This window comes from Vombatus ursinus, unplaced genomic scaffold (genome assembly GCF_900497805.2).
Source record: "Vombatus ursinus unplaced genomic scaffold, bare-nosed wombat genome assembly UNPS02005236.1, whole genome shotgun sequence".
NCBI classification, from domain to species: domain Eukaryota; kingdom Metazoa; phylum Chordata; class Mammalia; order Diprotodontia; family Vombatidae; genus Vombatus; species Vombatus ursinus.
Window position 1 is genome coordinate 8444780 of NW_020945014.1, and position 26385 is coordinate 8471164.

Sequence of the window (26385 nt, forward strand, 5' to 3'; positions counted from 1 at the left end):
CACAGTAAGCCACATTAATACAATAAATGCCACTGATTAACTGATAATATAGATAACATGATTTATAAAACATGATGAACTGTATATATGAGATTGGTCATCATTACTGTTAGCATTTTTTCATTAACACGAAATTTTGTAATGACAAGGAAGCTCTTCCTATAGAAACATATAATAGATGTAACCTCAGGTAGTACTGAACTTGTAGAATATGAGAGAATGTTAAACATGGAAAGGAAATTCTAACTGCCACCCACATCACGTTTAGATGGTGTCATTTGTTAGGATGAACTTCCTCACATTGGACCTAAATCAGATTCCTTTTACTAGAAATAAGGGAAAAGGAACATAGTGAGCTTAGTATAAAAGAACACCTCCCTGCCCCCCTCCACACACACTATTACCAGGTTTCTCTAAAGGTTAACAGCATATAGGCGTCTAGGTGACACAGTTGTTAGAACACTGGACAAGGAGTAAAGAAGACCTGAGCTCAAATCTGACCTCAGACACTTATTAGCTGTGTGACCCTGGGCAAGTCACTTAACCCTGTGTGCCTTAGTTTTCTCATCTGTAAAATGAGCTGGAGAAGGAAATGGCAAAGCACTCCAGTATCTTTGCCATAAAAATCCCAAATGGTGTCACAAAGAGTCAGACATGACTGAAATAACTGAACAATAAGAACAAACAAAGCAGATTATGGTTTAGGATAAAGATAATAGGACTGGAATAGAACAAACAAACAGAGTTTAAGTCCCTGGTCAACATTTCAGAAGGATATCTTTTGCATATGATAAAACGTTTTACTTCTGTTATACAGCCTAAATGACCTCAAAGGATACACAGCAGTAATGCCAGCTTCCATTGTTCTGTACCCATCCTGGCCATCTCAGGAGATAAGTGTATATTACATATTTGGTAACTATTCACAGTCTTCTTGTTACAATTAATGTGTGTGTGTGTGTGTGTATAGTCCACATTTATATAATAATTTAAATTTTGCAGAGCACTTTTGATACATTTTTCTCATTTGAACTTCACAATAAGGTGGGGATGTCCATGCTATTGTCTCCATTCTATAAATGAGTTCTTCAAGTAGGACCTGGACAAACATTTGTCAGAAATGTCATAAAGATTTTGGGGCAAGTAAAACTAGGTGCTCTTCTTAGGTACTTCCAGTGGCAAAATTCTGATATTTAGTATAAGTTTATCTCACTCATTTTCTCTTCAACGATTTCTTCTGCATTTATGACTTGGTTAGACAGCATAGTACATGGACCGCTGGACTTGAAATCAGGAAGACCCGAGTTCATATAATGCCTCAGACGTTCACTGAATGTATGACCTTGGCCAAATCATTCATCTTCTCTCTTCCTCAATTTTTTTTTTAGTTTGTAGAATATCACCTACCTCACAGGGTCATTGTGAAGAATAAATGACATCACGTATAAAGCATTTTGAAAATCTTAAAAACACTATATAAATGGTAGACATGTTGTTATTATTATTATTAGAAACTAGACCAATAATTTCAGTGCTATAGGGAGCTCACTGGGGAGGAAACTCACTCTTCTAGTGTACCTCCTCTGCAAATTGCAGAGTTGATTTCTTATAGCTAGAAGATTAAGTGATTTGTCCAGGGTCACACAGCCAGTTTAAGACAGGTATGAGACATGATTGCAGTTCTTCTCTGGCTCTGAGGCCGGCTGCTCCATTCCCACAATACCACATTGCTTCTCTTTATATGGCAGCCTTCTCCTTGCTTAGATGCAGCTCCACCTCATAGGCCTGAATACACATCATGATTCATATAGCTTATTGTCATTTTTCTTTTACAGAGGTCTCCAACTTGGGTTCCGCAAGTATCCAAGACAACACTGTGAACAGTCGGATATTTCAAATCTTGTACAGGAATGAAGAGATCGTCATTAATGAGCTGATGACTTTTCGAGTGCATTTGCTCTTAGATGGGGAAAGGGTAAGGCATGGGTCCCCAACCTTTGCATAGGGGGAGGCTGATCTTCATTTCTTGAAGACCTGAGACTTGCAGCATTAGGGTTTGTGGGAGGTCACTGAGAGCAAGGTTTTTTAATTGAATAAGAGATTCCACTACATCAATGATCACAAAGCATATGAAGTAATTGTAATCAGTTTGGAGATTGAATCAGTAAACTACTTAGGCACAACTCAGGTGGGTAAGTCTTCCCATTGAAGGCCTGCCTCTTTGATAGAATGGAAAGTTGATACACTCATTTCTCTCCATCCTTACATCCTACCCTGGGTATCTGTGACAGAGCACTTGCTCGCATGTGCGCGTGCGTGCACACACACACACACACACACACACACACACTTCACTGTAGATCTTTCTCCAGGAAAGTCCTCCTGCCCCATCTCAATACATTGTACATCCTTTCATTCAGTTGCTATTACACTTCTGACTTACCTTGAGCCCTGGAATTTTTTTCACTTGAATTGTTGTCCAGTTTCACATGAACTAATCATTGTCTGATCATTGATACTTCATTCTGTATTTACATAGTCCAGTGTCTGAACCCTCATCTATAGGTATTTACATTTATCCCTCTTCAATCTTGTCTTATTAGATTAGGGGCATCACACCAACTTATTGCAATCCTAAATTCCTTCATCAGGACTAGATGAGATCAAAGGCTTCTTCTAGCTGTAACACTTGATGTGTCTGTGAATCTATGAGGTCTTCCCCCCCCCATTCTGTCATTCAATATGTTAACTATCTCAGCCTCCTGCCATCAAATATGTGACAACCTCGCCATCCTACTGCTTTACACAAATAATTGATTAAAATGTTGAACAGAATAAGGGCTGAAGACAATGTCATTTTACTGCCACTAGACACCTGCCTTGGGGTTGACATGGATCTATTAATCCCCAACTTTAAAATGGAGGAGTTGAAGTACATAATCTCCAAGGTCCTTTCTTGTTCTAATATTCTCTTTTCAAATTTAAACCAATTCATTGAAATTGAATAAATATCTATTAAATGTCTTCTGAGTGAGTAGCACTATGGTAGTTATTGGAAAAGATACCAAATTCAGATAAGACGCAATCAATATTCTCATGGAACATGACACAAATGCAATTATACTACATTTTAAGTAAATCAATAGCTAGTATGTATATAGTGCTTTAAGGTTTTGAATATTTTAAGGTTTTAAAGGAATTTTTAAGGTTTTTGAATATTTAGTAAGCTTTGATGTCTCAAAATGCACTAAGACTTTGGGGTTGTATGTTAGCTCATTTGAACCTCTCAACAACCTTGTAAAATAGGTACTATTATTGACCCATTGTACAAATGAGGAAATTGAGGTTAAGGGAAATTAAGTGATTTGCTTGAGGTCATACAACTAGCAATTGTCTGAGACAAGATTCAAAAGGTCTTCCTGACTCCATGTACAGCATTCTGTCCCATGTACCACCAAGGAATAAACAAAATACTATCTGAAGTCAGAAGGGAGAGATAACACATAACTACCAGAGTGAAACAGAAAAGGCTGGAGAAGGTAATATTTAGGAAGTACTTGAGAAAATGGGTAGACATTCAGGAGTAAAGGAAGGGAAATGGAACACATTCAAGGCATAAAAGCACAAAAGAACACAGGATATTCACAGGACTGTGCCCATCTGGCTAACAGTGTAAGGTGAAAGTAGTAGGAAAGCTGGAATAGTAAGAGTATAATTGATTGTGAAGGGCATAGAATGTCAAGTAAAGTGGCAAAGTGAAAAAAACCCAAGACCTGAAGTCAGAAGGATTTGAGCTGAATTCCTGTCTCAGACACTTACTAGCTCTGTGACTCTGGCAAATAATTGTCCTTGTCGATACCTCAGTTTCCTTCTCTGGAAGATGGAGATGATAGCAGTACCTACTTTGTAATGTTGTAAGAATCAAATGGTGTGTGTATATTTATATTTATACATATATATTGCTATTTAAATTATTATTATTATTATTATTATTATTTCCATTTTACTCAATAGGCAGTTGGGAGCCATTGCAATAATCCAGTAAGGAAGCAATGAGGACCTGTGCTATTATAGCGGAAGTTGAAATATAGCAGATGGAGCAGATAAGAGAGAGTTTGGAAAAAATAGTTAAGACATGATAGCTAATGATAATTAGTTAAGACTATTTCTTAGATATGAAGCATGAACAAATCAAAGAACAGGGTATGATTTTGAATCTGGAAGAATGATGATACCAATAACCAAAACATAGAAGTAAAGTAGGGACTTTGTAAGTTTCAAGGGAAGGAACAAAGTTCAATTTTATACATAATCAGTTTGAAATGTTAGTGGGAATCCAGAAGGTTATTGCAGACTCTTCTTTTGCTTTTCTTTGTATCCTAACACAAGTACACTGCCTTGCACATAGTAGGTGCTTAATAAATGCTTATTGACTCACTGAGGAGAGCAGGTGAGCATATTTGTCTAGAATTTCTGAGAGGGAACAGGGATGGAAATAGACATTTGTCAGTCATTGATTTAGAGATATTTGAATATGGGAGGGAATGCGGTTGTCAAGGGGCAGAAGAGGGGCATAAATAGAAAGATGAAGAGAAAAGCAGTGAAAGAACACTGAGAAATACTCTCATTAAGTAACTGAGAAAAGGAGAAGCCAGTAAGAGAGGTGCAATGAGTTCACAATGAGAGACATAGGAAAGAAGATAGGCACAATAAGGGAAAACATAATGAAGGACATGAGAAGGAAAAGAATGTCAAGCCATTGGAGAGGGAGTAGTCAGTATCACTGGTTACAGAGAGATCAAGGATGGGGACTGAAAAAAAAGGCCATTAGATTTCTCAATAAAGAGGACATTGACGAAATCAGTTTCAGCAGCATGGTGGGGGAGAACTCTCTTTGACTTCAACCAGTTGAGGTGAGGGCAGGAGCTGTCCATGTCTAACATTCTTTTTTATTTGTTATTATAAGGTTCATGTTATAATACCCTGTGTTATGATACTACTATTATTAATAATAAAAAATAATCTTAATAACAATAACTAACAGTTATATCGTGCTTATTATGTGGCAAGGACTGTGTCGAGCATTTTACATTATTATTATTTCATTTGGTCTTCACAGCAATCCTATGAGTTAGGTTCTGTTATTATACTTATTTTACATGTGAGGAAACTGAGGCAGACAGGGGTTAAGTGACTTGCCCAAGGCCACAGAGCTGGTAAGTGTATGAGGCCTAATTTGAATGCAGGTCTTTTTTACTCCAGGGCCAACACTTTATTCACTGTGCCACCTAAATGCTCTGGCTGTTTTAAGGACCCTTCCAATTCAAATGTTATATATCTTAAGGGTGTATCAGTACTCTTCTAGTCTGGTTGTTCATACAGCTTTTTAGCACTCTTGCTCTCATCCAACCTGTACTATCTATCTTGTCTACGAGGAATGTCACAGCCAATTGAAATCTGGAACCAGTGAAGGATCTAAAATCACCAGGGAAAAAGCATACATGGTGTTTGTTTGGATCTTAGGTTCCAAATAATTGGTGGTAAGAGATGATATTTTGAGTACTGTGTGTGCTGCATTACATACCTTATAATGCACAACAAGGCAAAGAGACATGATCATTTATGTCATTTGTATTCGGCAAAATGTGGCATCCCCAATGCTTTTGAACAGACATTTTTAAACTCTGAGAATCTAAATATAAATTCTAGGCATATGTGTCTCACTAGATTATGTTTATCCAGGAATGTGTTTTCAGAGAAGCCTTTCAATAAGAGTTCTTCCAATTTTACTTGATCAAAATATTCTCATGAAGAAAAATCTGATATGCCTTCTAGTCATTACTCAGTCTCAGAGAAGTTGGATTGCCATTTGTGTGTGGTGTCATGGCACCATGGAAAGCACACTTAGATTTGGAATCAGAGTCTTTCAGCTCAAGGAGTCCTGGTTAGGTTAGATATTAGCTCTTTGATGCTGGGCAAGCTACATCACCACTCTGAAACTCGTTTTCTCCATCTATAAAATACAGATAATATTTACTTACATCACCCTTCCACTCACCATGTAAGTTTGTTATGAGAAAAATGATTTATGAATCCTAACTTGTAGAAATGTGAGATGATTATGAGGGACATGAAGAGGAGGAGAATGATGATTATGATGGTGACAGAGTATGATGTAGGAGGTCTGGCATTAGACTTGGAGTCAAGAAGGTCTGGATTCAAATCCTGCCTCAGAAATTTACTATGTTACCCTGGGTAAGTCACTTAATCTTTCTCCTCTTAGTTTTAACTTATCTGCAAAATGAGGGAGTTAGACTTGATAGACTCTAAATCTCTTCTATTTTTATATCTAATAATAATAATAATAGCAACAAAAACAATAATAATAGCTAGCATTTGTAGGAAGCAGCTAATTGGAGTAGTGAATAGAATGCTGGCCCTGGAGTCAGAAACACATGAGTTCAAATCTAACCACAGACATTTACTACCTGTGTGACCCTGGGTAAATCATTTAACCTTAGTTTGCCTTAATCTACTGGGGAAGGAAATGGTAAACCACTCCAGTATCTGACAAGAAAACCTCATGCACAATATGAGTATGCTACAGTCCACTGGATCACAAAGAGTCAGACATGACTGAATAACAAGCACATATAGAATATTCTAAGGTTTACAATATGTTTTGTATTTTTTTCATTTGATTGATGATTGTTTATTTCACAGGGTTAGTATTAGTATCAAATGAGATTGTTGTATCTTTCCATTGCTTCTTTTTTTTTTTAAGGCAATTGGGGTTAAGTGACTTGTCCAGGGTCACACAGCTAGTAAATGTCAAATGTTTGATCTGAAGTCATATTTGAACTCAGGTCCTCCTGACTTCAGGGCCAGTGCTCTATCCAGTGTGCCACCTAACTGCCCCTTTTCTGTTGCTTCTTAACACTCGATCTTTGGATTGTAGAAGAGAGAAGTGAGCTCAGTCTATACAACTAGATACACAGCATTCATCTGCATCTGTGGGTTTCATTATTGCTTATTTCTTTTTTTATGCTTTGTCTGGCGGTTGGAGCAGATCCATTTAATTCACTTTTGTCCTCTCTATGGTATTTCACTCCTTACCTATCACAGAAGCTCAATGCCCTCTCGGTCTGTGTTCCTTTCCGTCATCAAAACCCTCTGAGAAGTAAATTGGATCTTAGAGACCCATCCCTTCATATAGACCTTGAGGTCAGTAAAGGAAAAATCATTAGTCAAGGTCATAGAGGGAGTTAGTGGCAAATTGAGGCTAGAAATCTATGCCTAGTGATTCTTTGTCCTATTTCCTTTCTATAACTGTGCCACCTATTCAGTAGATAGATAGGTAAGGAATTTATTACATATTTACTTTGTGCCAGGCACTGTGCTAAGTGCTGGGGTTACAAATCTAAGGAAAGGAGATTTCTCTCAGAGAGCTTACATTCTAATAAGAGAGGATAAAACATAAAGAGAAGCCAGAAAGCAGGGTAGATGGGGGAGGGAAAAGGGTGCCCATAGGTGGAGGAGTTGGGACAAAAGTGAGCAGCATGGATGGGGAATCTCATGAAATGTCATTCTGGGTCTGGGTCAAGGACTCATCACTTAGGAGAGTAGGCCTTAACCTTCTGATTCCATTACTCTACTGATTTTTTTTCCCCAAAGGCATCAAAAACCTCTTAATTACCTAATAATGTTTCAATTGATATTTTCTGTCCTATTTAACCTATCCAATCATTTTACCCATTCATCTCTTTGTTTATTAATTAAATAAAATTAAATAATTGCTTATTTGTTGTTAGAACACTATCTTCTTATTTATGGTTTTACCCTTCCTTGGCTTCCCATTAACTAGTCAGTGACATTTATTGAGAGCTTGCTATGTGCCAAGAACTGTATTCTCTCCTGATCTGTACTTACATCTCTTCCTATTTCTTCAGTCTCCTTCACTGATGGATCTTTTTCCTCCCCCACTTAAGCACAACACGTCTCAGGGTTTAGCCTCCCTCTCTTTCATGACACTCTCTGTCTCAGGAATGCCATCCACCTCAATGTTGTCATCATGTCTAGGAAGAAGCTTGGGGCTGCAATTGCATCTCCCAATCACTAGCTATTAATGAATGGCCTATATAAGGAGTCAACAAGAGGAGACTAGAGTAGTTGAATCCTACTGAAAATACAGAAAACATTTTGATGAGGAGCTGAAGTAATAGGGAAGGAAGTGAAGAGGGTTTATAAACAGTTCAATATTGAAGAGAATTTCTAGTTTAATGTAAACATGTCAATTCCTTGCTCCTTTCATTCCCTACTCTCCTCAAAATGGAATGCTTACCCTCCTGGGTGTGTTACCTACAGTTGGCCCATGCATAATGATCCAGCTCAAATTTCTCCTCCTACGTGGAACCTTACTCAGTTCCTTCAGCTCTTACTGATCTCTCCACTGTCAGAATTCTTATAATCCTTATATCAATACCCCTCATTTGTCAGTTAACATCCAACATGTTGTCTTATCCATCCTCCTGTTGTAAGGCAAGATGACATCTGAACCATCCTCAATCTAGGATACTTTCAATACAATTCAGTAGCCATTTATACATATTAGCATCTGAGGTTTTATAGACCCTGTGCCCAGGACTTGGAGATATAAAGGTAGATGTGGCATAGATCTTGCCATTGAGGTATTTATAGTCTAATGGGAAGGAAAATGAACCTATAATTGTAATTCAAGGGAAAACTAAAACTGTAAATTTGAGAAAAAATTATTAAGTGCCCATTATGTGCAAAGAGCTATTTATGCTAACTACCATGGATACCACAGAAACTAAATAGTTCTAGACCTCAAGGGATTTATATTCTGTTGTAGAGGAGAGGTATATATAAAGAGATTAGACAAATTTGTTGTTGGTCAGTCATTTTTCTGTTGTATCCAACTCTTCATGAGCCCATTTGCTGTTTCTTGGCAAAGATACTTGAGTGGTTTGCCATTTCCTTTTCCATCTCATTCTTACAGATGAGGAACTGAGGCAAACAGGGTTAAATGACTTGTCCAGGGTCACATAGCTAGTAAGCATCTGAGGCCAAATTTGAACTCATGAAGATGAGTCTTCCTGATTCAAAGCTCAGCATTCTATCCACCTAGAAAGTATAATTAAGTTATTACAGCAACCTTAATTATCTACCCTCTCCTCCTGGTCACCACCACTATGTATATTCTTGAAAGACAGTAAAAGATACTTTAATACTTTGAACAAAAATGCATCTTAAGCAAGAGACCAGAGAACCTATTTGTAATAGAACTGGTCTTTGTGGTATAATTCAACAGAATATTGATTAATAAATGTTTATGAAGTACCTAGAAAAACCATGGCATAGTGGATAAGTGGTCCTAAGGCCTGGAAGACCTAGATTCAAATTCTGCCTCTGACAAAGAACCTCTGTGTGAGTCTGTGCAAATCACTTAACCTCTTAGTACTCTGAGCAACTTTTTAAGACTAGTTGGCAGAGAAGATGCCATCTTTCATTGGTAAAGAACATTATCTTACCTGCAAGTTCCAAATATAGAGGTCCAGTTTCTATTCCTAAGCACCAAAGCACCAAAGCTAGACAGATGAATGAAAGGTCCTTGAGGGTAGGGACTATTTTCATTCCCCCCCTTATCCTTAATGCCTCATATAGTACTTGGCACATATAGTGTATTTGATAAATGATTGCTGAACTGAGCTGAATAAAATATGGAGTCCATACCTTTCTACTTTCTACATACCATCTACTAAGGGTATTCTGCATGCACACAGAGTTAAGTATAATTCTTGAGAGGATATGGAATAAATTAGAAATATATATAAAGTTCTCTAGGAAAACCTAAGAAAGGAAATAGTCCTTTTGTAAATATATATGTCTGTGAATTCTAAGGATGGGTAGCTATCAATCACTAAGTAGACACGGTTTTAGAGGAGAGGAAATGCCCATCTCAGGCATCTCAGAGAAATGTAGTAATAAACTTGAACTTGCTGTGAAATTCTCACTGTCTAGCAGCCTCTTCTACCCTGAATAATAAATTCAATAACTTGAATGCTCACTGGTGCAATTCTCTCAAGAAGGGAAATATCAAATATTTGAGTTGGGGCAGAAATTGGCTTTTGGAATAAATTGGTTTTCCTTTTCTTTGTAGGTTGAAAATGCTTTAAGTGAAGTAGATTTCCAGCTCAAGTTGGACCTTCATTTTACAGAGAGTGAGCAACAGTGAGTATAACCCTGAGAGTTTAATCCTATTAATGCTTCCTCCTGATGTCCTTTTTCCTTGGGGTACTGTTCAAGGAGCAAGCTCCTCAGGTAACAAGGAGCATGCTTTTCTTATCCTATAGCTTATCCATGAATTCATGGTAAAAATTGGTGATAATTAAGTAAGATATAAAATCCTTAACTTATTCTATGGTAGTAAGATATAAAATTCTATTATCTCTGAAGAATTGAAAATAGTTATCACTCAGATGGAAAAGCAAATGGTATAGCTCTAGATCTATCTACATATATATGTATATGTGTACATGTATTTGTATTGTGTGTGTGTGTAGACTGTAACCCACTAGTTGCAAGAAGTAGTATAAAGGTTGGCATTGAAAAAATACAAAAAGAAAAAGATGAAATGATGGTCCCATGGCAAAGAGTGTTGGGTCTTTTGGTAACCTCACAATGTCAAGAGAAGGTGATGAAGACCCCTAGTACCTTGGGTGGATCCTCAGAGCAAACTCATGGAAGGGTCTGAACAAAGGACAAACAGAATGAATAGGCTTGGGTGGATTGTGATCAGCACCAGCATTGATCTAATCACAGCTCTATTTGAATATAAATTCTACATTCTCTCCATTCCTTGTTATTTAAGCTATTATAAAGAGTTTGTTTTTTCAGATAAAAAATCTCAGACTTAGTGAAAAGGGGCACAGAATGTCATTCACTGCCAGGTCTACCTGAAACATAACTTCTGCCTACTATGTAGCTAACAAGGGGTTACCTAGCTTCTACTTAAATGAGTGGCAAGATGCTCACTACTTCCATTGTAGGGCAACTCTCATTATTAGAGCTCTTTCTTTATGTTGTGAAATCTGCATATCTCTAACTTCTTTCCCCATCTACACATTATTCCTATAGTATTTTTGCCCCATAGGGAGTGAATCAAACCAAATGAGTCTAATTACTTTTACACATAATAGCCATTCAGTTACTTGAAGACATTAACTGTGTTCCCCAAACCCCAGTTATGTTCTCCTCTCCAGGCTAGACATCTCTCCAACTGGTCCTCATATGGCATAGCTTTGAGTCTTCCCACCATTGAAATCACCCTCAGACAGATATATTCCAGTTTCTCAAAGTCCTTAGGAGTAGGAGGAGGAAAAGAGATTCATAGAATCAAAGATTTAGTACTAGAATGGACTTTAGAGTTCATCTAGTTCACTCCTCTTCAATTTACAGGTGGAGAAACTGAGGCCAAGACAGGTAAATTGACTTGCAGAAGCTTGTACAGCTAGTAAATGGCAAAGCCTCTATTTGAGCTAAGTTCTTCTGCTGCAAATCTAATGTTTTCCACAATAATCGATCAATAAACGTTTATTAAGCACCTAATTTGTGCCAGGCACTCTGCTAAGCTCTGGGGATACAAAGAAAGGTAAAAAACAGTCCCTGCCCTCAAGGAACTTTCAATCTTACCAGGGAGACAACATGCAAACAAATATATTCAGAACAATCTGTATAAAGGATAAATATGAAACAATAAACAGAGGGAAGGCACTGTAATTAAGAGGGGTTGTAGAAGGCCTCCTGTAGAAGGTGGGATTTTAGTTGGGACTTAAGGAAAAGCAGGGAGGTAAGTAATTGGAATAGAGAAGGTAGAACATTCCAGGAATGGGGGGAAGACAGAAAATACCAGGAACTGAGAGATGGAGTTTTGTTTGTGGAACAGCCAGGAGGCCAATGTCACTGGATCAAAGAGTATGAGTCTGGGAGTAAGGTACATAGAAGACTGGAAAGATGGGAGGTGGCTAAGTTATGAAGGACTTTGAATGCCAAAGAGAGCATTTTTATTTGGTCCTGGATGCAATAGGAAGCTTTGGGACCACCAATTTAGTGGCTGAATGGAGGATGGACTGGAGTGGAGAATGACTTGAGGCAGGCATATCCATCAGCAGGCAACTGCTCTAATCAAGGCATGAGAAGATGAGGGCCTGCATTAGAGTGGGCAGCAGAGGAGAAAATGAGGTGTATTCCAGAGATGATGGGAAGTTCTCCTTCTCCCCTGAATCATAGTTACATGTGCAATTTCATTCCCATTAGACTGTACTAACCTCAAGGGCAAAACCTATGTCGCGTCTACCTTTATATCTCTAGTCCTAAGTGCAAGGCTGAATAAACTCAGATGCTTATGTATAAATGGTTATTGAATTGAATTGAAAGTATCCTGGATGGACAGGTGAAATCAACAGATCTTGGCAGGAGATTATATGGGGAGTGAGTGATAATAAGGAATCCAGAATGACTCCTGGGTTGTAGCAACCACAACAGCAACACCACCAGCAACAGCAGGCTACTAAAATCCTCCTTTGCTCTCTCTCCAGTGACCTGGAGCTCTCCATGGTTGTGGAGCAGTGCAGAGAAAGCCAGTCCTACCAAGTAGGCAAGGCTTCAAGAATGGACCCAAATAAATTCAGAGAGGCTTACTGGCTTACCAGAGAAGATTGATTTAGCCACAAATGAAGTGAACCATCTAAAAGTAGGATAGACTGCCTCTAAAGGTGGTGGTGCGTCCCTCTCCCTGGAGGTCATCAAACATAAACTCGTTGACCACTTGTTGAGTATGTGACCCTGGGCACTCCTTTTAATAATAACAATAGCTAGTGAACATTTATATAGCACAGTAAGGTATGCCAAAGGCTTTCTATACCTTATCTCATCTGATCATCAAAACAATGCTTTTGTGTACTGGTTGGATTGGATAGCCATTGAAGACCTTCAAATTCTCAAATTCTGTGATCCTACTAAGCTGTCCTCTGTATCACTGGAGGGAGTACTTATGCTATCGAACCCACAGACCCTTGAAATAGTTATATATGGAAATAATAATATTTCATATTTTAACAATGCTGAAAATACATACCCAAAATATACAGTCCTTCATAAATCATATCCACAAAACCACATCCACATATGGTGATCTCTTGGTTTTGTGTCTGGTTAAAATTATACGTCAAAAGCACTAAATTAGAAACATTTCTGATTTGTATTCAAGGGAAGACTCAAGCCTGATGATCTAGCCATTCATTATATATGATTCTGATGATAAGGAAGGCTATTTATGAATGCTTACTGTTTATCACGTTTGGTTCTTCAAATCAGATTTTATTGTTTTTGTTTGTCATTGTAATCCTTTGAAAGTCTTCATAGCTCCATAATAATAATCATATTAGTAATATAATAATTCCTAGTATTTATCTAATGCTTTAAGATTTTCAGATATTGCAAACTTTATAAATATTATCTCATTTTATCCTCACAAAAACCCTAGGAGTTAGGTATTTTTTATTAGTCTCATTTTACAAATGAGAAAATTGGGGAAGCAGAGGTTAAGTGACTTGTCCAAGGTCACACAGCTAATTAAGTGTCTGAGGCTGTATTTGAACTTAGAGCTTCCTGACTGCAGACCCAATGCTCTATCTACTGGGCCACCTAGCTATATTGCTCCTTGATAGTTTTTTTTAATTAATGCTACTATGTATTAGTAGTTGCCTACAGAGTCTGTAGTGTTACTTGTACTGTATTGAGAATGTTTAAAATATATCTCCTACTTCTACCTAATGAGTTTCCCAATAAGAGGGGATGGACAGATACACTTTATTGTTTAGTATGAAGACAAAGCTATATTTAGAGTCTGAGTCAAAGACGCTCTTCTTTACTGCATTTTTTGCCTGATTAAGAAATCAGAATACTTTGTCTCAAAGGTTTTTTGAGAGGACTCGTATTGCATGTACAGTCATGCACTTGTTGAATGTTAGATCTGGAAGGAACCATTAGAACACAAAGCACCAAAGCTGAAAGGGATCTTAGAATAAAGAATGTGAAAATGGAGGACAGAGAATTAACATTCTGGAAAGGGCCACGAGAACATAAAACATGAGAATATGTAATAACAGAGTATAAAACAATTAGAAATTGGATTTTAGAGATTGTCTAGACCAGGGGTTTTTAACCTGGGAACCATGGACTTCCAAGAAGCCCCGTGGATACATTTCAGGGGGTCATGAACTTGAATGGAAAAATAAATTAGATCTTTTAAAAATGTAATTTATTTTTAGTTTTCAACATTCACTTTTATAAGCTTTTGAATTTTATATTTTCTCCCCCTCCCTTCCCTCTTCTGTTCCCAAGATGGCATGCAATCTGATATAAACCCTACATATACATTCCTATTAAATGTATTTTCATATTAGACATGTTGTAAAGAAGAATATAAATTATGTTTTTAATATAATTTGTGTCCTTTGTAATCTTGTATATTTTTTTTGTGCATTATAAAACATTATTCAGAAAAGTGGTCAATAAGTTTATTCAGAATATCCAGAAGGCCTATGAAACAAACAAAAGAGTAAGAACCCTTGTCTAAACTCACCTTCTCATATATGTTATAGATGCATAAACTTGAGTCTCAGAGTTTAGAAGCAACTTTACTGTCAGAACTTTCTAGCTAGATCACAAGACCCTGCAGACTAGGGGACAGGAATGGTCTATGGTCAATGAGGTTGGTGGCTTGTATGGAGAATTCTTTGAGCTCTGATCTTATTATTTGAATTACATAGCCCTTTGGTCTGTTTGGGAGAATATTAGAGACTCTGTGATAGAACATTTCTCAACTATGGAGGTATTTAAACAGAGGTCAGATACCTACATGTAGATGGTACACATCTTTCAATTCTGCAACTCAACAAATATTTATTAAAGATTGACAGTGAACTAGACAGATAAAGTGTTCTATTTTGAAGTTTGTTCCAATCCTGAGACTATATTATTTCAAGTCTATAACAAACCTAATGCAAAAATACGCATGGATGAGGACAGTCAAGTTAACAAATTTATAAAACAGGCCACATTGTATACACAGAGACAGCATAAAATTCTGTAAACAGCACAGAGCATTGAGTCATGCTATATGAATTTGTATCCATACTCACACATATGATCTATCCTATTTGGGCAAATCACAATTCTAAACCTCAGCTTAGTTATCTATAGAATGGAGTTGATATTTGCCCTGATGACCTCACAGGGTGGTTGAAGGAAACCCTTTGCAAATGTTAAAGCATTAAAGAAATTCAAACTAGTTTTTTGTTTGTTTGTTTGTTGTTTTTAAGCTAGACTTCTGATTTCTTTGGGTTAGGGAACTCCTGGTGAGGAATTTCCTTAATCAATGCCATACAAATATAGGTGGTGGGCTCTATTTGACCTGCAGGCAGGAGTTTGCTGATTCCTGCACTAAACCATGCTACCTCTATGAGTGATGATGATGGTGGTGATGGTGGTGGTGGTGTTGATGATGATATGAAGAATCAGGCAATTGTCCACTCAAACTCAGTGCTATATTTGTAGTCCCCATCCAATAATGGCACCCCTTTGCCTGTTTTAAAAGTACCAACCAAGAGAGAATTGTAAATGCTTATATATTGGGAGTGGTTGCCAGGGTTGAGAGAAGCAGAAAAATAAATTAATAAAGATGGGGTTAAGAGATTAGATTTTGGACTGGGGAATAAAGTTTCTAGAGTGTTTTAGAAAGCAGTCAAACTAAGAACAAGAGGAATTTGGAATGGTAAAAATAATCAGACTTTGTAGTAAGCAAGGAAGCTTAGCAAGAATAGAGTCAAGAAAAGGGGAAAAGTATAATCTGAAAGAGAATTCAAAGTAATAGAATCATGAAATTATTATAATTCCAGAGTCAGAAAGGACCTAGGAGATCTATTTCAAACTCTTTCTGAATCAAGGAATCAACCATATCCCATCTAACTCCCCTAACAAGTAGCCACCTAACCTCTGGTGAAAGACTCCCAGTGAAAGGCAACTCAGTGTCTATCAATGCTGCTCCAATTGTTAGAAAGGATTTTCATATACTGAGCCCCAAATCTGCCTTCCTGTAACTTCTATCCATTTTTACTAGTCCTATCTTAATAACCTTTCTACTCGATTGTAGTATGGATATTATAAGACAGGGATCACCCGTCCTCCTTCATAAACCTCTTTTCTGTGACTAACATTTGTTATTCCTTAAAATGATCCATATATAGCAGAATTTTAAGTCCATTTACCATCCTGAACAACCTCTTCTCAAAGTGCTCCAGATTATCAATGTCTTTCCAAAAATATGGCTTCAGGATTGTTCATAGTTATCCAGATGTGGTTTGATATCAGACTATACCCCACTCATTTTGGAAACCATACCTCTATTAATACTGCCTAAGATGCCCCACTGACTTTTCTAACTGCCACACCATCATGTTCTAGAAGAGTAGTTGGCTGAGGGCAAGTGTGTGACTTCAGTCAGACTGAGGGCCAAGTGAACAAATTGAGAGGGTCTGTCCCTTTGATCGTCAGGGAAGAATCTAATCACTTCAAATAAATAGAAATATAGAAGGGGAAAAGAAAAACACTTAGAATCCCTAAGCACTGAATCAGGAACACTTTCTAGAAGACAAATACTCATCTGAAACATATAGATCCCATTGGGTTACCTTTTTATAACTGGCTTCCTCTCCTTAAGGACAGAATGTTTAATAAAAATGAGAGTGGGAGGTGGTCAATGAATATATGATTAAACAAGAGGAAGAGAAAGCAGAGGCCAGGAAGGATTATAAGGACAGGGAATTCCTCATCTCTGCAAATTAAATTGCACTGCATTCAAGAATAATGAGTCTCTAGCATATCCTGGATATAAAAAAGATTATGTCCAGAAGAAAAAAAATAATGCTCTAGGATTATTAAAGTTTTAGTGCCATTGCAAAGGAAAAACACTGACTTTTATTTAGAGCTGAAGGGAACCTCAGAGGTCATGCCTCTAGATAACAACTGGTAACCTTGGATTACCCAAAGAATCTCTTTTGAGAGAGACCTAGCCTTTTTTTGAAAAAGGCTGTCTCTGCTCTATACATATCTACTCATCTTGCCTAGTGCCTCTGCTCCACCTCTTTTCTGATACCTCTTCTAAATGGAATCATCCTCACTGAAAATGTCAACTTTCAAGCTAATGTCTCCTGGCCTGATAACAGAAGTTGGAGACCCCACCCCCTGGCTATCCATTTCCTTTTAGAGTAACCCCATTATATATGTAGGACACCACAGGCATGCCAACACCAATCTGTAAGGAATGATGAGAGCCTTGAATATATGGGCTACTCGTTCAGGAACTTGTAAAGTGATCTTTGATAACCTTTTTCCTTCTACCATAGCTTGAAGGTAATCATATCAAAGGCCCTTAAACTGCTTATGTGTGCATCGTGTATGCACTCTACCTTTTTAGACATGCAGTTGTATCCTTGCTGTACTGATGACTAGAGTCTCAATGTATCCTCATCCTCTCTCCTCCTGCATAACTCAAGTTAAAGGGCTTTTCCTTGTGTGATATAAAGTAAACACATTAAAGATGTACTGCTTTTAACATCATTGGCCTAGATGGTCTCATCTGTGGAAATCTCTGAGTTCCAAAAGAGCAGCTACAGTGGATTGGGACATCATTCATTCTAGTTTTAAAGCCTCCAGGAATGAGCAGCTCACTAGGTCCCAGCATCAGCCATTCCACTTGGGGGCAATTCTAGTTGTTAGGAAATTCTCCCTTATATTGAGCTAAAATCTGCCCCCCTCTAACTTGGGTGTACTTGGTTCCAGTTCTATCCTTTGGAGCTACACAAGCTAAGTTTTATTTTTCTCCTTCCTGATAAATTCCTTTTAGAAATATGGAAAGAGAAAATATGTGCCCCAAATCTTCTCTTGTTTAGTTTAAGTGTTCCACACTTTCTCTTAATTGATCCTTGTGTGGCATGGGCTGCAGTTTTCTCACAATCCTGGTAGTCTTCCTTTAGATATGGTTGTTTCCCTTTTCTCCTCCTCTCCTTTTTGACTCTCTTCCTTCCTCCCCCCCTGCCTCATCCCCTTCCCCTCCTTCATTCTTTTTTCCCTTTGATTCCATCCTTCTTTGTTCCTCTAGTTTACCCTTTCTGTCTCTGTCTCCATCTCTAAGAACTTTATCCTTATGTTTCATCTTCATGTTCTTCTTATCTACTGACTCTTTCCTTGATGATTCTACAAACATATACAGGTGTCCCTCTCTCCACCCTCAAAATCCTCCCTTGCCCTAGATATCTCCTTAATCTATTAGCCTACAAGCATTTCTCCTTTTCACAGAAAAACCCTCATCAAAAGTCCATTATACTTGTAGCCTCCATTTTCTCACCTCTTGATCATGTTTTAATATCTTTCAGTTTGACTTCTGACCCCACTATGCACTAAATTAATTTTTCCAAAGGTGTGAATGCTCCAGTGACCTTTCTCAGTCCTCATCTTTTTTGAATGCTTTTCAGTTTTTGACAATATTCAGAATGATTTCATCCTGGATGCTCTCTCCTTCCTTGTCTTGATTTTTATCCTACCTGTATGACTGCTTCTTCTGAGTCTCTTTGGCTTATTTTCTTATTCCTCCCATGTCTTAACTGTTGATGGACCACAAATTTCTGTCCTCAATCCTCTTCTAGTCTCCCTCTATTTTTTTAAATGATATTATCCAGTCCCATACCTTCAAATCTCATCCTTATGCAAATTACTGATAAATCTATATATCTAATATTTCCCCTTTGTTTCAGTATAGTGGTTACAATTGCCTGAAGTATATATCCAGATGGATAATGTGCCAGCACCTTATACACAACATACACAAAATTGAACTCATCAATTATACTCTAAACTCACCCTTCTTTCTAAATTTCCTATTTTTCTTGATACTCCCATTTTATCTGTCTCTAATTACCCACTTCTCATTCTAGTCAATTACTAAGTTGATCAATCCTGTTGATATTGTTCAAACCTGCCTTTCCCTTTTCACTCTCAGTGATACCACCCAAGCTCAGACCTTTATAGTAGGAGTATAGACACAAAGAATGAAATAATCATTCTCCTAAATACTAGGAGCTTAAATTCTATCTGGGGAGATAATATATGTATGTATGTATGTATGTATGTATATAGGTATTTATGTACATATGTATATAGATAGATATAGATGTGAATGTATTTATATGTATATAGAGAATAAATACAACATTGTTCATCATTCACTGTTTTTCAGTCGTATCTGACTCTTTGTGACCCCATTTGAGATTTTCTTGGCAAGGATACTGGAAAGGTTTTCCATTTCCTTCTCCAGCTTATTTTACAGATGAGAAAACTGAGACAAACAGGGTCACCCAACCAGTAAGTGTCTGAGGCCAGATTTGAACTCAGAAAGAGGAGTCTTCATGACTCTAGGCCTGGCACTCTATCCATTTAGCAACTTAGCTGCCCATGTAGTTACTTATAGTATATATAAAATAAAAGCATATAAATATAAGGTAATATTCTTAGATAACTGATTTTTATTACACTTACTTCTCTCTCTCTCTCCACATACACACACATGCACAAACATACATACATACATACATATACTGCTAAAAGGTATGACTACATTATTCCACCACTCAAAAACCTTCAATAATCCCCTATTGTATAAATACACCACCACACCATGCAGTATAACATAATACAACACAACACAATACCGTATAATACAATGCAATACAAAAAAATGGAAAATATAAACTCTTTATTTAGGCATTTAAGGTGCTATTCAGTGTGGCTTCTCTCTTCCTTTTACTGCTCTTCAGACACTCAAATATCAGATAGGCGAGAAAAGTAAGTTTCCCCTGATTTCATCCTGAACTCTCTCAGTCCTCCACGTCTTTTCAGGTTGGTCCCTAGTATTTCCTAAACATACTCTTTCTTAATCTCTGACTTGTAAAATGATTTCCCTTGATACAAGGCTCAGCCTCCACTGTAAATCCCTCCCAAGTGAAAGTGGTCTTTCCTGCCACGACTTTTTCCTAAACTAGTCTCCTTTATGTCATTACTTCCTCCTCTGCATCACACTTATGGATGTATGCATTATTTTTTCTTTATTATATTGCATCGCTAATAAAATTTCTGGGTATTAAAATCAATTTATTAATTAAGGTGTATCAATAATCAATAAATTGATAGTCAGTGGTTTCTCTTGGTAATTAAAGACAAAAGGTCTTGCATCATCTTTAATGCCAACCTATCTTCCTGATAGCACATTATTGCACCCTCACCCCAAGAAAAAGGCAATTTTAATTGGTGGACATTTAATGAGGAAGTGGACTAAGAATTCTCAGCCCCTCATTACTTCGTTATCAAGGTGAGGAGGTCAGCTGAGGAAGGAGACCTAGTAATGAGTTTTAGTAGCCTACAGGAATCTAGGCAAACAAAACCTTTTTGGATCATAATTTCTCCGACTTCTTCATGAGTCAGACTGCCCCAAGCTCTAATGAAGGGACCTAGGACACATGAATCTCTCTGTATGGCTCTTGACCAGCTAGTTTGGCTGTTTACGGAGTAGACAAAAGCCAGAGTCCCATTTGGGTGTTGCCCAGCCCAAACTAATTAAGAAGCAGATGTTTTGGGGGACTAGGAGTGATTATATTATTGTGTTTTGCTCTTCAGAATCTGATTGCTCTTTTCATGGGTCAGGCTTTTCAGAAACTGGCCTTTTCAGAAATGGGGTCTTGACAAAAATAGGAAAAAGAATGGATCACAAGTTAATTATTGGTTTTTAATATAATAGTACAATATTAATTTCCCTCAATTGGAAGCTCCTTGAGGGCAGGAAAATGGATATTTTAATCTTTGTTCTGAATCTCTAGTTTTGAGTAATGGGTCTTACATATTGTACGCACAAGATATAAATTTAATGAATTTAGTTGAATTTTTTCAGCTTGATGATGGGGAGCTACCAGATCATGAATCTAGAAAGGATTTCAGGGGCATCTAGTCCAACCGTCTCATTTTATGGATGAAGAAACTGAGACTCAGAGGTGTTAACTGAATTCTCCAAAGTCATATAGTTAATAAGCATCAGTGGTGGGATTTGAACACACATCTTTTGAGTCCTGAGGCAGTGTCCTGTACCATTCTTTCTCTTCACTGAACCATTCAAATGAAACATACTAGGTGACTTCACGTATACATTTAATTAACTAGATTTATCTAATTTGCATAATCCAAATTGAATTTAGCAGAACCAATGGGAAGTACTGATGGGTATTTTAATTTTATAGTATGTACATTTTATAGATTGGACAGAAAAATGTAAAAAGAAGAAGACAATTCATCCTGGGAGAGCCAACGTGTCATAGTGGAAAGGACATTCACTGGACTGGGAATTGGTGATAATTATGATAGTTTCATTTTATGTAGCATTTTAAAGTTTTTTATAACACTTTCCTCACAATAATCAATTAATGGTTAAAATAATATTTATACTGTATACAGACCATGGTACAGTTGATTATATGATGGATTTGGAGTATGAGGACTCAGATTCAGATTCTATGAGACTTGGACAGAACACTACATCTCTGTAGACTTTGCTTCCTCATCTCAAATGAAAGGGTTATACTAGACAGCCTCCAAGGCTCCATCCAGCTCTAAATCATTGATTGTATCATCCTATTTGTTGTTGTTGTTGTTGTTTTCTCATTTGACATATGGAGTATCAATAGTGACTTTCCCATTTGTACCTCAACTAGAAAATGTCTGAGCTAGTACTGAAACCCACACATTCTGACACTGAAGCCAGTGCCCTTTATACTGTTAACATTCAAGAGTTCTAACTTCTATTTCTGACTCTGATACTTTCTATAAGACTTTCCATAGGTCAATAATCCCCTTTGGGCCTCATTTTCTTCTTTTGTAAAATGAGGTAGTTGCAGGAGATGGTCTCTAAGGTCCTTTTTTAGCTTTAAAATTCTGTGCTGTACTCATTTTCTGTTTTAATAGTATCCATTCTACATTCCATTTCAACTTGAACACCCTGTAATTTGACATTTTCTGTTCTATAACTCATTTCAGTTTTAATCTTCTGTGTTCTAATGTTCCATGGTTGAAGTTTCTTCCAATTTGACCATTCTGTAATCCTGTGAACCAAGGCCAAGAATCAAGGCAATACACAATCTGTTCTCATCCAACTAAGCTTCATGTTATTTTAAGTCATGTCTAAATCTCTTGATGCTAAAATGGTTGCCCTTGCCTCCTAGGGCAAGGGATTTGGCGGGGATGCCAACCATCAGCAGCCGCACACTGGGCCTCCACTTCCAGCCTCGAAGAGGCCTGCACCACCATATCCCTGTAATGTTTGACTATTTCCACCTGTCTGTGATCTCCGTGACAATCCATGCCTCACTAGTGGCCCTGCAGCAACCATTGATCAGGTAAATATAGCTCAGAAACATGATGGTGTGATATTTTGTCCTGTTCCATCCACATTCCATGGGGATGGGGGAAGAAGATTAACTAGGCAACGATGGGTATGCAACATTGAAATTCTGGTCCATGAAATGGGAGCAAGAAGGGTCCAAGGCAAAGGAATCATAAGTCTATGCCATTCCCTAAGACTCACAACTACTACATTAACTGCTTTGTTAACATTTTCACCAAAGGCATTCTAAACTTAGAAGAGGGTAACTCACGAAGTGATAAATTCCCTATCACTGAAGATCTTTAATTAGACTAGATAATCACTCATTGAAAATGTTCTGTAACACTGACTACCATGGTCATCTTTGCCTAGAAGGTCAGGTAGGTGTGATTTCACACCTCCCACAGAGTTCTCCTGTGCCCTTGATGGGATTGTGGTGTTTGGGCTCTCTGCCAATGCATCATCTCCCATTGATGTCATTCCTCACTTGTAGGGGTTAGTCCCCAGCACTTTAGTTTCATTTAGCAACTAATAGCCAGATTCACGTTTACAAAGAAATATTTACTTCAGAAGATAATCATAAATATTTAAACTTACTTTCCCAACATATAGGAAGCATAATCCTTCTCCTATTTTATACCACCTCATTTTCTAGGAAAGGTAGGGGATTAGGTTCGTAGCTTAGCTCAGTTCCTACAGAGCCCAGTCTAGGTTCCAAGTTCAACCCCATCAGGCTCATGTCCCAAGCACTCTGGCTTCTCAGGGATTCCATGCAAGGCTGACTAGTCATACCAAACCCCCTGCAATCCTGGCTTCAAAGTTTTTATGACTTAACCTTCTGGGTCTCATGGGAATCACCTTTGGCACCGGAAACTATGGAGAACAACACAGAATAGAAACTGTCAATAGGCAATCACAACTTCATGATACTTATGTGAAAACTGGGTTTATTATCAGAGAAATGAACATGCATGTGGAACCCATAGAGTTCACAATCCACACAGAAGTTTGCATATTTATGACAGTGCAACAAAAGGTGGAGGAATAAACACAAATCACCTAAAGGGGTGCGGCACAGAAAGGGAAAAGGTGCAGTAAAGGTGGGAAAAGGAGGAAATCCATCCTGAAAGGGAGGAGCAAGATGATGGCAAAAGCCTCATTCTTTTTCCTTGGGAACTGCTAGACCAGGGGTGGGGAACCTGCAGCCTGGAGGCTGCATGTGGTCTTCTAGGTCCTTGGATGCTGCCTTTGACTGAGTCCGAGTTTTACAGAGCAAATCCTTTTATTATGGGGACTTGTTCTGTGAAGTTTGGATTCAGCCAAAGGGATGCACTTGAGGACTAGAGGCCACAGGTGGCCTTGAGGCCGCAGGTTCCCCATCCCTGTGCTAGACCATGAAGATATGATGGTCTGCTTATCTACAAGGGTCCCACCTGCACAAGCAGTGTCTCAGTCTAGTGAGACTGACCGGTGCCCGTTGTGACTCACAAGGACACACAGGGAGTCCAGTTTGGGATGCAAACGGCACATTATGTCAGCTGAGGAGGGGAGAGGTAGGATTCATCCTTGACACGTTCAGGGCCTCCTGCACGCTCTGGGTCCAGCGTTCCCGGAAAATATGGCAACTCAAAAAGACAAGTTCAAGAGACCCCTTAATTAACATTCCTTAACAAAACAGATACGCCCAGACCCGTTTTTCAGGACCAGGGTTAAAGAGGGAGAAAAGGGGAAGGAAGACCTTCTCTTCTAATAGGTTCAGGTCATGCTATCTATGCTTTGGGATTTTCACCCTCTGGATATAGCGGAAAGAGTGGTGGACAAGAACAACTGAAAGAGAGAAGGGGAAGCAGCTCCCCAGTTTTAAAAACCTAGGTAGCCCGTCGGAGGAGGCTACTGCCACCTGCATGGTAGGGAATGCAGAAGCCTCCATGTTGGATGATCTGGGCATGCCCAGGCAGCCCAGGTTAGAATTGTACAGGACATTATTGCTTCTAGTACTTAGTGAGGTATCATGATAATACTAATACCAAACAACATTTATATAACACTTTAAGGTATGCAAGGCACTTTTGCATACATTATCTTGTTTGATCATTATAACAACCCTGGGAAGTATGTGATTCACTCATTTTAAAGATAAGTAAATTGAGTGTGAGAGTTTATAAAATGCCAAGGGGTCACATAGCTAGCACATGTCTAAGGAAGGATTTGAACTTGTGTCTTTCCTACTGCAAGGGCAGTACTCTACCCATAGTACCACCTAGCTTCCTCTGGGGTCTCTTCCTCAGATTCTTTGGTTCTGTGTGTCATCACCAATTGATCAATAGGGAAACTAAAGCCAGATTCATCTTCTCAAAGTCATGTATTAGGTAATATTTCTTTAGCTAAAGAGGACTTCACTTGTGTGACTCTTTTGTTAGAGGGTAAGGTCCTTGAGGGTGAAGATTCTTTCATCCTTTGGATTTATATCTACAGTATCCAGCACAGGTTTGACCATAGATCTTAATAAATGCTTGTTGGTTGATAAATGCATTGATTTCAATCACTTAGTCCACACTTAAAACAATCAGAGATGAGAAGAGTCTCCCTCATGCTATATTAGCTTTGTCACTGAGTAATATTGGATGACCACTTGTTGGGGAATGAGAAGATTTGTGTTTCTGATAGGAAATGGACATCAAGATCCTGGAGGACTCTCCAGACCTCTGAGGGTCTATGTTTCTATGTTACTGTTGACTTTTGTGTTTTTGTTTTTGTTCTTGGTTTTTTTTGGTGAGGCAATTGGGGTTAAGTGACTTGCCCAGAGTCACACAGCTAATGACTGTTATGTGTCAGAGGCCGGATTTGAACTCAGGTCCTCCTGACTCCAGGGCTGGTGCTCTATCCACTGTGCTGCTTAGCTGCCTCCTACTATTGACTTTCTTCCCTGAAATCCTCAGCCTGTGTCAACAACTTGAAACCAGGGTGATAACTGGTATTAAATATTGCATTTTTTATGTCTTATCAATGGTCATAAAATAGCATCAACAAACTAATGTATCTTCAACTAAAATGAAACAACTAGGTGGTACAGTAGATAAAATACTGGATCTGACTTCAAATCCTGCCTCGGCCACTTACTAGTTGTATGATCCTGAACAAGTCACTCAGCCTGTATAATCCTCAGTTTCTTCATCTGTAAAACAGGGGTAGTAATAGCACCTACCTTACAGGGTTGTGGTGATGATCAAATGAGTTAATATATGTAAAACTTTTGAAAACCTTAAAGTCCATTATAAATGTTAGCTATTGTTATTAAAATGATTAAATTATATGGATATTTATCTCTCTGTGCCTCAGTTTCCTCATCTGTAGAAGGAGGAAGGATGTTCAATTACTTGGTCTCTAAGGTCCCGATAGAAAACCCAGGCCTGGAGTCAGGAAGGCCTAAGTTTTCACATATTTCCTCAGACATTTAATAGCTGTGTGACCCCGGGCAAGTCACTTCATTCTGTTTGCTCAGTTTCCTCATCTGTAAAATGAGCCAGAGAAGGCAATGGCAAATCACTCACGTATCTTTGAAAATCCAAAGAGAGGTCATAAAGCATCAGACATGACTGAAATGACTGAACAATAACAAAGATCCTGTTCAGGTCACACGTTACAGAAAATGTCAGGTTTATGTTCTGCTTTGTCTCTTGTTCCTTTTTATCATGCCCATTGACATATACACAAAAATCAGACAATATAACTGAGTGATACCTTCAATTTATGTCACCACTGGCAGCTTAGACTTCGTGAGTCTCAGCTCCCTCATCTGTTAAATGAGAATAACAATGTTTATA

The 26385-nt window shown here is 38.1% G+C and overlaps 1 protein-coding gene across 1 annotated transcript in view; it reads left to right on the forward strand.

The window, feature by feature from the left end:
• The window catches only part of FAM135B (family with sequence similarity 135 member B), a 312399-nt gene that overhangs the window by 178828 nt on the left and 107186 nt on the right, over nt 1-26385 (forward strand). Inside the window, exons 3-5 of the mRNA XM_027845146.1 lie at nt 1836-1975; nt 10181-10251; nt 22401-22574. Coding sequence (XP_027700947.1) covers nt 1836-1975; nt 10181-10251; nt 22401-22574 — 385 coding nt within the window. The remainder of the gene's footprint in view (nt 1-1835; nt 1976-10180; nt 10252-22400; nt 22575-26385) is intronic.